This window comes from Montipora foliosa, chromosome 2 (assembly GCF_036669935.1).
Source record: "Montipora foliosa isolate CH-2021 chromosome 2, ASM3666993v2, whole genome shotgun sequence".
Classification (NCBI taxonomy): domain Eukaryota; kingdom Metazoa; phylum Cnidaria; class Anthozoa; order Scleractinia; family Acroporidae; genus Montipora; species Montipora foliosa.
In genome coordinates this window covers 50,026,125-50,039,521 of record NC_090870.1, presented here as the reverse complement: position 1 = coordinate 50,039,521, position 13,397 = coordinate 50,026,125, and the positions used below count along the sequence as shown (strand labels likewise).

General features: G+C 42.7%; 1 protein-coding gene across 3 annotated transcripts in view; it reads right to left on the bottom strand.

Moving 5' to 3' along the window:
- Positions 1-1,305: 1,305 nt before the first annotated feature.
- Positions 1,306-13,397, bottom strand: part of LOC137993453 (titin-like) — a 31,384-nt gene continuing 19,292 nt past the window's right edge. For all 3 annotated transcript variants that reach the window (XM_068839306.1, XM_068839305.1, XM_068839307.1), the window contains 3 exons: positions 3,159-12,725; positions 2,517-3,026; positions 1,306-1,883 (listed from right to left, as the gene is read on the bottom strand). In XM_068839306.1, coding sequence (XP_068695407.1) covers positions 1,438-1,883; positions 2,517-3,026; positions 3,159-12,725 — 10,523 coding nt within the window. In that variant the 3' untranslated portion in view covers positions 1,306-1,437. The remainder of the gene's footprint in view (positions 1,884-2,516; positions 3,027-3,158; positions 12,726-13,397) is intronic.

Sequence of the window (13,397 nt, the reverse complement as noted above, 5' to 3'; positions counted from 1 at the left end):
AGTAATTTTGATCAATGTAAACACCATCGCTAATGCATAAGCATTTGAAAATTAATTTTACAATGGTAACGTTTTTTAAAGTACATACGGAGTTTCCGAAAAAGCGGAATCAATTCTTATTATTCTTAAAGGTTTTCTCCTTTGAGCGAGAATTATAACGAGGATTGGAAGACCCACAAACTCAAATTAAATACAAAAATAATAAATAAAAAACATTAACAAAAGTTGCTAAAACACTCTTTTCTTTTTAAAAAAAATTTATTCATTTGGTGTCGTAATTCGCAATTTCCGAATGAGCAACCACTTCCAAAACAAACAAAACATTTTTTTACTAAAATTCTGGCCTCGAGAAATGGCATTTATCCATGTCAAGAGAAATTCAAAATAAGCGAGAAAGAGGGAGTGCAGGGGTGCTGGCCGCGACTGTTCAGCATGACGTCATACAAAACTATCCGGAATTGTGTAACGGCACCTGTTGGATATTCATGGTGGTTTCGGAGTAGTATAGACCTTTTTCATAATGGCGGCCCGATAAAATATTCTTTTGTTTTTTAAAATGCTGATAAGCCGTTTTTTAAAATGCTGATAAGCCTTTCTAGCCTCGCTGCAATGCCCAAAATTCAAAAGAATATGTTAACCAAAATGAGGCCAGTAGGTCCAATTAACATAAATACAATAGAATATCAAATCGGTCACCATTTATGAGAGTGGGCTATTCTTCATCCAATAAGCTATTAGATTCAAAGAAATTGTGGAATCTCTCCCGCTCCGGGTTTTGGGGAAAGATATACCCATTTCCTTGCTTCTGAAACCCGTTTTCGTTAAAACAAACCGTACTTACACTCCAAACGCCATTTTGAATTATTTTGACTTTCTGGACGTCTCGGGAATCAGACTTCCGTATTCGTGACATCTAAAAATAACTTGACTGAAATTTACGTATCCCAAGGGCTAGACTGGGCGACTTCCTCTCCGTCTCCTTAATGTTATCTTGTCCATGTTTCAAGTTTTCACTCAATTTCATTTATCACGATAATAGATCCAAACTGGAGTAGTTTGTCAAATATTGACTTGACACGAAAAAAATTATCTTATTCGCGAAAGCAAGAACCGTGGAACTAATCTCACGAAAAATTGACGCACGATACTCAGAAGAATCATGCTTGCATGAGTTTTAAGTCAAACCCGTTTTCACCCAGATTATGAAATAGCTTTTACCAAGATAAAAACGGGTTCGATCTCAGAACCAATTTTCCAAGCTGAAAATTTTCATACAAATGAACAAGGTCGTATTTCTAGTTCCTCACACAGTCCCCCGAAGACCCGCATTATCTTATTCAAAGTGTTAAATCAGTTCTAATTTCCTTTCATCGTCACTTTCCTGACCTATCCCGTTGTTGATTTAGTAATCAGTACCTTTCCTCCCTTTGTTTTACCCTATGGAATTGCCTCTATTTCTCTTGGTCGGACATTTTCTTTGAACTGTCCAACGATGTTTCCCGGGGGGAAGTACCTTCCCACGACAATATTTTTGCCATCAGGAGCTACAGTCATTCCCATACCAAACTCTTCAGTCCCGACCCATATTAACTGCGTAAAATGTCCCGTATCATAAGTGAATCCAGGGTTTTCAAAGTCATAGTCTTGTACTTCATCGTACCACATGTCTATTGCCTCGCGAGCAGACAGGGGAATATCCCAGGTGAATGCCAGGTTCTCTCCACGATCCTTTTGTCCACTATGCGTCAGGGAGTCAGTTTTAGCCAACCGCTCAGCGTAATTCTGTGCCTCGGCGGCTAGCAGTGGTGACCAACGAAGTGGCGGAGCATCGTGGAAGGTTCGGTAGTAGTTGTGCGAAACGACGCATTCAGTCTTAAACTTTTCTGATTAGGATGAAAATAAAAACTATGCACAATTAAAGCCTCATTTACACTAGCAAGTTTTCCTTGACAAGCCCATTTGTCAAGGAAACCTTGCCGACTGTACACACTTGAAAGTTTTCCTTGACAAGTTTTTCCTTGACAAGTTTTCCTTGGTAGTGTAAATGGAAAATATGACAAGTTTTCTTTCACAAGTGCACTTGACAAGTAATTTACACTCGCAAATATCGTCCTTGACAAGTTTTTCCTTGCCAAGTGTCCTTGTTCAAATACTAGCATACTAGTTTTTGAACAAGGACACTTGTCAAGGAAAAACTTCTCATATTTTCCAATTTACACTGCCAAGGAAAACTTGTCAAGGAAAACTTGCTAGTGTAAATGGGGCTTAATAGGAAACAAGATTTTGAGCCAAGCCGTCGATCCAAACCACACGCCTTCTTATTTTTATTTTTAAGTTATTATTATCTCCAGGATACTGTTTTACTGTAAAAAGTGAAAATTCCTTTTTAGGAGGAGTCAATGATTTATCGTAGTTATACGAATAAAAGGAGGTACAATGTAGGTATTTCTCCGGCATTTACTACGTATTCTTAAACACCAAATCAAGCTCTTTTTCTTCAGCTTAAGTGCACTAACCTTTTTCCGCAGGAGTCAAATGCGCTCCCGACTTGGAGCGCCTCCTAACACTCGACCGTCTTCTTTTTAATGTATCTCTGGGAGGTTTTACGTTGTCCTTAAATTCGCCCAAGATATTTCCTGCTGGCTTATACCGAGCGACAATATATTCAGTTCCATCCTCAGCAATGCACTTTGCCACTCCGAACTCGCGAGAAGAAGCCCAAACAACTTGGGTAAAGCGACCACATTTGGCGTTAAAAGCTGGGTCTTCAAAGTTGTAATCCATTGCTTCCTTATACCATAAATCGGCCGTTTCACAACCATTTAGCTCTTTTCCCTGCATGCTCGTTATATTTTCTCCAACTTCTTTGCCTTCAAAACTTTCCAGGGATTTCATCGAGGCCAAATGTTCTGCCCATTTTTTTGCGCCCTCAGCCAGCTCCTCAGACCATTTCAATGGTTTAACTTTGTGTTGCCGGCGGTAAAGGTTGTGCTGCAGAAGACATTCTTGCTCAAAGCTGTCTAACCCTGCCAAACAAAGCAAGAAAAGGGTGTTTGACTTTTACAGCAAACCACTTGAAGCGATGACACTGTTGTAAAACAACAACAACAACAACAACAACAACAACAACAACAACTACAAAAACAAAACAAACAAACCTTCCAGATCGAGAGAAGTTGTTGAAGATACGGAACCTTCCGCTGACATGCATTGTTCACCAGAAGAGTCACTGCTTAGACTATGCTCCGCCTTTTCTTCTTTTGTGTTCCTCAACTCGAAATTCTCTTTGTTATCTTCAGGGGCCTCCGTCACAATTTCGATCTCTGAGTCTTTTGTTGTTCCTGGGTCATCCGGTGAGACCTTCACTGGTTCCTGGCTATCAGAAAATCCTGTCATTGTTACTGGTTCTTTAGTTTCTGGGGAACATTCCTGGAGCGTTTCCTGCTGTTCACCGCAGTCCTGTTCTTCCATTTGGGTACAGTCCCGACCGAGTGGAGCTTCGTCTTTTTCCGTGAAAGCAGCTGTCTGGCGTAGTGAACCAGTCGTCAGAGTCTCGCCTAGTTCATCTTCATGTAATGTTTCTTCGCCACTGGAGTGCACGTCTGAATAAAAAACATTTTCGTCATCTTCTTCCAGTGGAATATCACCATTCCCATCTTCATCAGACTCTACTTGGCTCAGCTTTTCTTCCAAGATGACAAATGATTCTAGCCTCTCGTATTCTTCCAACTGACGTTGCTCCTCTTCATCCAACTCATCTGAATCGTCGATATCAAACTCTGGAGATTCTCGAATTTCTCCTAAGCCCATGTTTTCGAATTCGTCTTCATATAAAGTCTCTGGAGCAGGTCTCTTGGCGTGTGCCTCATCTGTGGTAGTTTCTGCAATGTTGTGGTTTTCAATATCGTTTTCTTCTTCGGGAATGACATAGATTTCCCGATGGTCAGAAATGTCTTCTTCACCAGAGGATTCAAACTCGTCCCCATAGCGCACAAGTATAAACTCTTCCAGGTTTTCTTCCAGTGGTTCTCCTTGGCGGACGTATGTCTCAGAAAAGGGTGCTTCGTCTTCGTCAACTTCCTCATAACTTGGTTCCAAGCTTTCCGTTGATGAAAATTCTACGTAATAACGTGTTGCTGTAGCACTCTCATCTTCGTCATAAAAATCCACTTGGCTCAAATCTAAAGGTTGTTTACGCGTCTTTCTTATTTTCAGGTTTTCAAGGGTTCCTTCGTCATCAGATTTCTCCCCAATATCTTCCTTCTCTAGAAGACGTTCACCTGCTTCACTTTCATTAGTCAAACTGTCTTCATGTTCGTGCATCAAATTCTCTTCATTGGTTCGTTCTTCGTGGACTTGAGACCCCGTTATTTCGCATCCTTCCTCCACTTTAGGCACTTGATTGTCTGATTCTCGCTCCTGAATTTCCTGTTCCAGCTGAGTTTTACACGCTGTGATCTCAAGTTCTTCTTCATAAACAGCTGTGCGATCCACATCTTCTTCCTCACGTTCCGCAAAAGACTCTACTTCGAGTTCTTCAATGAGCTCATCTGGAAGCGCTGATACCTCTACCTCTTCTTCAAAGACTGCTGAGCGGTCCACTGGACTGTCTTCCTCCGTGCACTCTGCATAAATGATGTCTTTTTCAGTAGGAAGAGCCGAGACGTCCAGTTCTTCTTCAAACACAGGAGTTTCAGTTCTCGTCTCATTCTTATCAACTATTTCGCGGTTTTCTTCAACAAGGGAACCACCTTCTTCAAAAACTTTAACTTCAACTTCTTCGTCAAGAACAGAAGTTTTCATTAAGCTGTTGGCGTCCGATTCGTAGACTACATCCTCAGCTGCTCCCTGAAAATTCCCTGCATCATCTTTTTCCGCCTCGTTAAGATTTCGCTTGTCCTCTACACCGGCTTCACTCTCGTTACATGTGTCATCCTCCTCTACTGAATCTGACCTAGAGGGTCTTGATTGCTCACGATCAATGCTTTCAGCTCCCTCACCACGGAATTCTTCCTCTGATAGGGCTTCATCCATACGCATCACATCAATTTCTTCTTCAAAATGTTCAACCGCCGATTCTTGCTCAAGCATAGCTTCGTCGTCCTTTAAAACTGCTGTCAAACGATCCTCTCGCAGTAACACTTCCTCCTGGTCATCTTTGGAAGGAGACCGAGTAACTAAGGTCTTCACCAAAGTGGTTTCACGTTCCACAATCGCGTGAGGATTTCCGAGGGAAGTGGGTAATTGTTGTTCGGCCACCTTGCATTCCAAGACTTCGTTTTTTAGAAGGCGAACCTCGGTTTCTTCTTCTGAAAATTCCTTTTCATATTTCTCTAATTCTTGATCTTTAGTCTCCTTGTCTAAAATACTTTCACTGAGTTTATCGCTGGTCGCTACCTGTCGAAATATGCATGCGCTATGAGACTCAAAGTTATATTCAAGAGTCCTGCTTGTGGACTCTGCAGCAACGTGAGAGATACTTTGCTTAGTCCTAGTGGAGAAAACGTCAACTTTCTCTTCCTTCTCATGCAATATTTTCATCTGCCTTCCTTGTTCGCTCACAATTAGACTTTCACTTTGGCTGACACTAAAGCTTTCTTCATCTTTGGGAAGCATAAGACCGTGCTCGGTAAAAGTTCCTTCATTTTCACTATCAGTGGTGGTTTTCTTTGCTTTCGCTACCTCTCTTTTTCCAGCTTTCTCCACAATTGGCTCTTCTGTCTTGTTCTCCATTTGCCAAGAGTAATCGAAAATCTTCCCTTCCTTTTGCTCACGGGAAACGGCTGAAACGGTTGGCTCACTCTCAATAGTCGATTGTTCGATGGTTACATTTCCTCGTTCTTCAGGCTTCTGAGCATTCACTTTGCCCAAAAGATCGACTCCCTTCTCATTTTTCTGAGGACTCAAATGGTCTTTTCGACTTGTTTCGACAATGACACTCTCTATGTCCATAAACTCTTCAGCGAACTCTCTTTCATTTAATTCCTCTTTCACGCTATAATCAGTAAATCCCACATCTGATAACTCTGTTGCTGTCTCCAATGACTGCCCAGACACGTAAGGACTCTCTGGTCCTTGCGAACGCTCCTCGAGGTTGTCGTGATCTTGTACCTTTTTTTCCTCAATATTGTCCTCGCGTTCTTCTTGCAAAACTAGTTCTTCAGTTATGAACAGAGGCGGTAGACACTTTGAGATTGACTTCTCTGAAACAGTATCTCCTTCCTCGTAATTTATCGAATGGTACGTTTCAATGTCGTATTCCTCGTTGATTGTTTCGTAATCTTGTAAGTCTTTGAGCTCATCAGACACACGCAATGGTGACGATGAAGACTCGGACAGTAATTCTGAAATGGAGCCTTCTTCGCTCCCTTCGAAAGCTTCCACGGTTTCTCTTTGTTTAACTTTGGCTTTTTGCTCTAAAATATGCTCAGACACGAACACTTCTGCCACTTCGTGGGATTCAGAGATAATTTGATCATCTGGAAGGTATTCCATGGACGCTTCGTCTGGATATTCGTATTTCTCAGTTTCCACTTCACTGTCTTTCTTGAGTTCGTTCTCTACAAAAACGAGGTTTTTGTCCTCCAAAAGCTCAGACACGGAAATCTCTGACACTTCGTGGGATTCAGAGATTACTTGATCATCTGGAAGATAATCCATGGCCGACTCTTCTGGATATTCGTGTGTCTCAGTTTCCACTTCACTGTCTTCCTTGAGTTCGTTCTCTGCAAAAACGAGGTTCTCGTCCTCTAAAACAAGTTCAGACAGGGAAACCTCTGCCACTTCGTGGGATACAGGGATTTCTTCATTATTTGGAACGTAACCCGTTCCCGCTTCTTCTGGATATTCGTATGTCTCGGTTTCCACTTCACTGTCTTTCTTGAGTTCGTTCTCTGCAAAAACGAGGTTCTCGTCCCCTAAAACAAGCTCAGACAGGGAAACCTCTGCCATTTCGTGGGATACAGGGATTTCTTGATTATCTGGATGGTATTCCATGGCCGCTTCTTCTGGATATTCGTATGTCTCGGTTTCCACTTCACTGTCTTTCTTGAGATCGTTCTCTGCAAAATCGAGGTTCTCGTCCTCTAAAACAAGCTCAGACAGGGAAACCTCTACCACTTCGTGGGATACAGGGATTTCTTGATCATCTGGATGGTACTCCATGGCCTCTTCTTCTGGATATTCGTATGTCTCGGTTTCCACTTCACTGTCTTTCTTGAGATCGTTCTCTGCAAAATCGAGGTTCTCGTCCTCTAAAACAAGCTCAGACAGGGAAACCTCTGCCACTTCGTGAGATACAGGGATTTCTTCATCATTTGGAACGTAACCCGTGGCCGCTTCTTCTGGATATTCGTATGTCTCCGTTTCCACTTCACTATCTTTGTTGAGATCGTTCTCTGCAAAAACGAGGTTCTCGTCCTCTAAAACAAGCTCAGACAGAGAAACCTCTGCCACTTCCTGGGATATGGCGATTTCTTGATCATCTGGATGGTATTCCATGGCCACTTCTTCTGGATATTCGTATGTCTTAGTTTCCACTTCACTGTCTTTCTTGAGTTCGTTCTCTGCAAAATCGAGGTTCTCGTCCTCTAAAACAAGCTCAGACACGGAAACCTCTGCCACTTCGTGGGATACAGAAATTTCTTCACCATTTGGAACGTAACCCGTGGCTGCTTCTTCTGAATATTCGTATGTCTCGGTTTCCTCTTCACTATCTTTGTTGAGTTCGTTCTCTGTAAAACCGAGGTTCTCGTCCTCTAAAACAAGCTCAGACAGGGAAACCTCTGCCACTTCCTGGGATACAGTGATTTCTTGATCATCTGGATGGTATTCCATGGCCACTTCTTCTGGATATTCGTATGTCTCAGTTTCTACTTCACTGTCTTTCTTTACAAAAACAAGGTTGTCGTCTTCGTTGCCTGAAACCTCGGCAGCAATATTCACAAGGATAATTGGTACCTTGGTTTCTGTCTCCATTACCATAGCATCAGTGGTTCCAATGGTGTCTTCAAACATAGTTGGCGATTGTTCCGAAAGCAACGCCTTCTCTCCAATTTCCTCCTTGCTATCTTGTTTTTTTAGGCCCGTTTCCATTGTCACTTCCTCAGTTGAATCCTGCTGAGCAGAATCAATTTTATGTTCTATCGCAGCAGCTGCAATACTTAATAAAGATTGGGGTGACTTCAAGACAACAGTAGACTCATGGGCCTTTAGCTCATGAAACTTCTCAGCAAATGCCTCTTTCTCTGTTTTTTCCTCCTCGCATGATTCCTCTTTCGGTTCCACATTTGATAATGTTCCAGCAATGTGAAGTGAATTTAGAGGTGTTCCCAAAATATCAGTGCTTATCACTATCTCGTGGTTTTCGTCGTACCCTAAGCTTTCCTCTATCCGTGCATCCTCCTCAAAGGCCTCAGCATCGTTTGCAACATTTGCCATTTCTCCAGCAATATTTTCTATTTCTGCTGGCTCCACAAATGACTTTATTCCATAGCTGTTCTCAAATTCCTCAAACTCTTCGACGTAAACAGATTCAGGAGGTTCGTCGTCGTCTGTTGCCTCAACCATCCCGCTGTCTAAAAACTCTCCAGCTATATGACTGTTTTGTTCCAGGCACGTAAGCTCAGTATGGCCAAACTTCACTTCAATGTCATCTTCCCACACATCAGCATGCTCCAGGTCTTGTTCATCTTCTTTTTCATGCGTTTTCTTGACTAATGGAATGCAAACATCTTCTCTAGGGGTGTGTATGGCAAATGATGTTCTAGCAGGTGTCATTTCATCCGCAAAGACGTCCTCCTCCAAGAAAACCGATGTCTGTTTTTTTTCTTCATCCGATATCGTTTCAACGTCTTCGAAGGTTTCGGTATTCACACTTTCTCCAGCTAGGCCGTGTGTTCGAGAGGATGACGTATTGGTAATCATTTCATCTACAGTTACACCTTCTTCGATGAACAGAGACGCTCGCTTGCTTTCTTGGGTGTCGTCTTGTTCAATTTTGTCAAAGATTTCTTCATTGCTGATATCTTCTGCAGTTTGTTTCGGCAAAAATGAGGTACAGGTTAAAATCTCATCTTCATTTATGACCTCTTCGTAAAACAGCGATGCTCGTTTTCTCTCTTCGTTGGGCTCTTCGTTAATTTCGTTGAAGTTTTCCACATTTTTGCCTTCTCCGGCTACTTGGTTTGGCGAAGAGATAGCGCTGGCTCCTACTTCCTTCACACTTGAATCTTCCTCAAAAAATAAAGAAGCTCGTTTTTTCCCTTCAAAACACTGTTCCTCGAGTATTAAATCGATGCTTTCGTTTTGCGTGCGTTCACCAGCAAGGTGTGTAGGGGGAGATTTTGTATTGGTCGTAATTTCACCTACAGTCATCGTTTCTTCCACGATTTGAGATACTCGATTGCTTTCCTTAGTGGCTATCTCATCAACTTCTTCAAAGGACTCTTCGTTGTTTATTTCTCCTGCGATGTGTTTTGGAAAGGAAGAAGCATGACTCGTTGCTTCTTTAACAATAGTAGTTTCCTCCATGAAAAGCGATGCCCGTTTGCTTTCAAAGGTGTTTTCGTCGTCAGTTTTTTCAAAGGTCTCCAATTCTTTGCTTTCCATTATAAGGTGTCTTGGCGAGGAGGGTCTGTCAGTCCTCACTGTTTCTACGTTTGGAACTTCCTCTACAATACGTGATGCTTGCTTGTTTTCTTCATCCGTTACTTCGATGATTTCCTGGTAGGGCTCAACATCTCTACTCTCCATTGCAAGGTGTTTTGGCGACGATTGAATGTCAGTTCTCACTTCGTCCAAAGTGACGGCGTCTCCGAGAAAAATCGATGTACGTTTGCTCTCTTCACTGGGTTCGAATTCTTCGAGAATTTCCTCAAAGCTTTCCACATTTTTGCTTTCCCCGGATACCTGTTTTGGTGAGGACATAGTGTCTGGTAACAATGCATTGACCATTGAATCTTCCTCTATGAACAAAGAGGTTGGTTTTTTAAACTCGCCATACTCTTCCTCGTTTATTTTTTCAACACTTTCATTTTGAGTACATTCGCCAGCGATGTGCCCTGATGACAAAGGGATGTCGGTCATAACATAATCTACAGTAGAGTCCTCCTCCGTGAACTGCACGCCTTGTTTCTCATCGACAGTTTGTTCGTCAATTTCTACGCCCTCTGTGAGTGTTGTAGGATCAACATTTAGAGTTTCACCTGCCACATGTAAACGCTCGGAAAATTCTTTAAGTGTTATTGAATCAACAAAACTGTTTTTCTCTTCAAACAACGAAGCTCGCCTGTCTATATCAGCTTCCTCAGGTTCTACTTTTGACACAACAACGTTATCAAGTTTTGCTTCGGCCACCTTCAGCTCTTCAGCTGGTTTATAGTTTTTACTCTCATTAGATACGTGCTGAGGGAACGAAGAAGAAAAGTCAGTCATCGTGTCATCCACGTAAAATGACTCATGTGACTGCTTATCAGTCATCGTTTCTTTCATTTCATCGACGTGTTGGGCGTTTTCCAGCTTGCCTCCCTGTAGAGTGGCTACCTCTTCATAGGGAAGAAATAACTCCTCAATGTTTATTTCGGATCGCACTTCTGGACGAACTTCGGCAGCAATGTTTTCCGAAATCTCTGGTAATTGGCTCTCTGGAATAGATTTAGGAGCGGTACAGTAGAGAACAGGTTCTACTGGTTCGTTCGGATCTTCAACTTCAGGCCGAAGTTCAAGTTGAAACTCTCTTTCTTCGATATTTAGTGCGCGTTCCTGGTCATGATCACGAAAAACAGCTTCGCATGGTATTTGCTTCTCAATAGTCTCATTGCTATCCTGAAATGTTTCAGCCGTCAATGATACATATTCATTTTCACTTTCTTCACTTTTAACGTTTAGTTCGCATCTAACGTCTCCACGAACTTCGGCAGTGATATCCTCCTTAACTTCTGGCAGCTCCCTGAATTTCAAGATGGGTGTGTGCTCGTAAGGCAACGGCTCCAGCATTTCTTCACCAGCAAGGTTAATGTCAGGTGAGATAGGTACTAAACCGATTTCGTCGAGGAGTCTGTCACGTTCCTGATGATGATCACGAATCGCGACTTCGTACGATTCTACCGACCTCGACGACTCACTTACGTCACTAATGATTATTTCACCCTGTGCAAATTCCTCCTGCTGTGTTGGACTTTGCATTCTTTCCAATAACCTCTCAGGATCAGAGGCACTTTCATTTTTATGTTCTCGTTCTACTGCTTCAACATTTTCAGTGACGGGTTCAACGTCATCGACAGCCAAAGACAATTGAGACTCGTACGCTAGGATTACATTTTCTGGGACTGCTCTCCCGTCCAGCCTTTCTTCTTCCAAGTATTTTGCCGGTTCTAGCCCGAGATCACTGCTTACTCGTTCCATTTTATCGTGAAGTTCACTTTTATGATCTCTTAAAGTCGCACAGATAATTTCGGCAGACTCGGGTCTCTGTGTCTCCTTGCTTGGTTCTAATATCCCTTCTTCCGCGTCACTGTCCACCTTATCACATTTAACTTCCTCTCTTTGTAATCTTGCCAACAACTCAACGAAATCTTTCTCCGACTCCACAATTCGTTTCTGAGAAGCCTCGCATGTCTCTTCAATCGGTGTTCTTTTCTCTTCAAGACCTCCATCTTCCGTCCTGCTGAAAATATTTTGCAAAAGTTGTCCTTCCGTTGTCTCACCAAAATCAGAGAGTTCATCACTCCCACCTGGACGGTCGTCAACAGGTATCAGCATTATCTTAGAAATCAGTTCTCTCAATCGAATATCAATCTCTTCTCGTTTCGTTGTGGCGTAGCAGTGTTCGGGATCTAACGTCCTCGTGAACAAAGTTTGTGGAACTTCAACTCTCGCTTCACTTGTGTCATGCAATTCGTCAGGGTAGTCATGTGGGGAGTCATCTATTGAATCTTGTGGTTCGGCCTCTCTCACTTCAAAAGATTGGCTCTCAAGAAATTCGGCAGCAGCACCCGAGTTCAGTGGCGTCACAACTCTTCGTGTTAACAATATCGGTTCGTCCTCGGTATCTATGATATCAGAATATTGGTGAGAAGCGTCTTCATCTGAAAACTCGAAAATCTCCATTGTACAAGACTCTTCCTCTATAAATTCATTGGTCTGACAGTAAGTGTCCTCTAATTCATAATCCTGTACGTCTTCTGGTCTGTCGTCATAATAAGCAAAATCTACAATGTCCTCTGCGTCCGATACACTAACTAGACTTTCCTCGTCTTCTCCAGCTTCATCTTCGAACATGTCCTCGTGTATTTCTCCCTCGTCCCCTTCCATGTGAGCCGGAAATAAGTCATCAAACTCTAACTGGCACTCAGGTTCATCATGCTCCTGCTGTGGGCGTTCTTGTCTTTCTTCTCCTTCTTCTTTCTCGCGAGATAACTCCGGCTCTGAAGTGGAATCTAACTCTTCCAGTTTGTCTTGAATCAGGCTTCGTCTAAACGAAGACTGTGAATTCGAGGGCGATTGTCTCTCAAAACTGCGTTGAAATGTCTCAAAGAAAGCTACTTTTGAAAGCACGTTCCCTGGCTGAGTTTCCGGCTCTGTGCCCTCTGAATCTAGTGAAAGAGAACGTCGTACTTCACATACGCGGTGGTACAGGTCGTCTTCTGGGTCAGAAAACAAATCAGCCTCCTCCAATTGGGGTTCTTCTGTTTGTAAGTATGCCTCCTCAGAAACACAGTCGACGCCTACGTAGAAAATGCGAAATTTTAAAAAGACGTTAGATAAGAACTTTTAGAAAAACTGACTACGACTGCGTGTCACTTATCAAAGAAACATGCAAACGGCAGGGCACACAAGTCCTGCACATTCTGCTTTAGTGCATTCTACAACAAATTAAGACAGGGAAACATCCCCGTCCGGGGAACAACGTCCTCCTCCCCCCCTCCCCCACTTTAAACGTCAAATTGTTCTTTAAAATTCCATGCAACTTACGGAGTACTTGCAAGGGATGTCAGGTGGGGTTTACGAGTTATAGACCTTGCCTCGGTTGTTCAAAAGGTGGATAATGCTATCCACCGGATAAACGCTAGCAAAACCAATTGAGTTCTCCAGTAGATAGCGTTACTCACCTTTTGAACAACCGAAGCCTTGTCCGAGAAGAATTGATTGATTATTTGCGGATGCACGGATTTTCTCTAAGTTATTTTAAGACCCCGAGTGTTGGTTTGACCGGGACCCCGAAAAGTGACCTCCCTCGCTGTAGCAGCAGGACGGAGCCATTACAACGACCCTCGTGATTGGTTCGAAAAACAATAGGCAAAAAAATATTTACAACGCAAACGATGGAGCCAAAAATGCCGCCAAGGATGGAGCCTAATCCTTAACACAATAGTTGCATCCTATACCGATCCATTGAA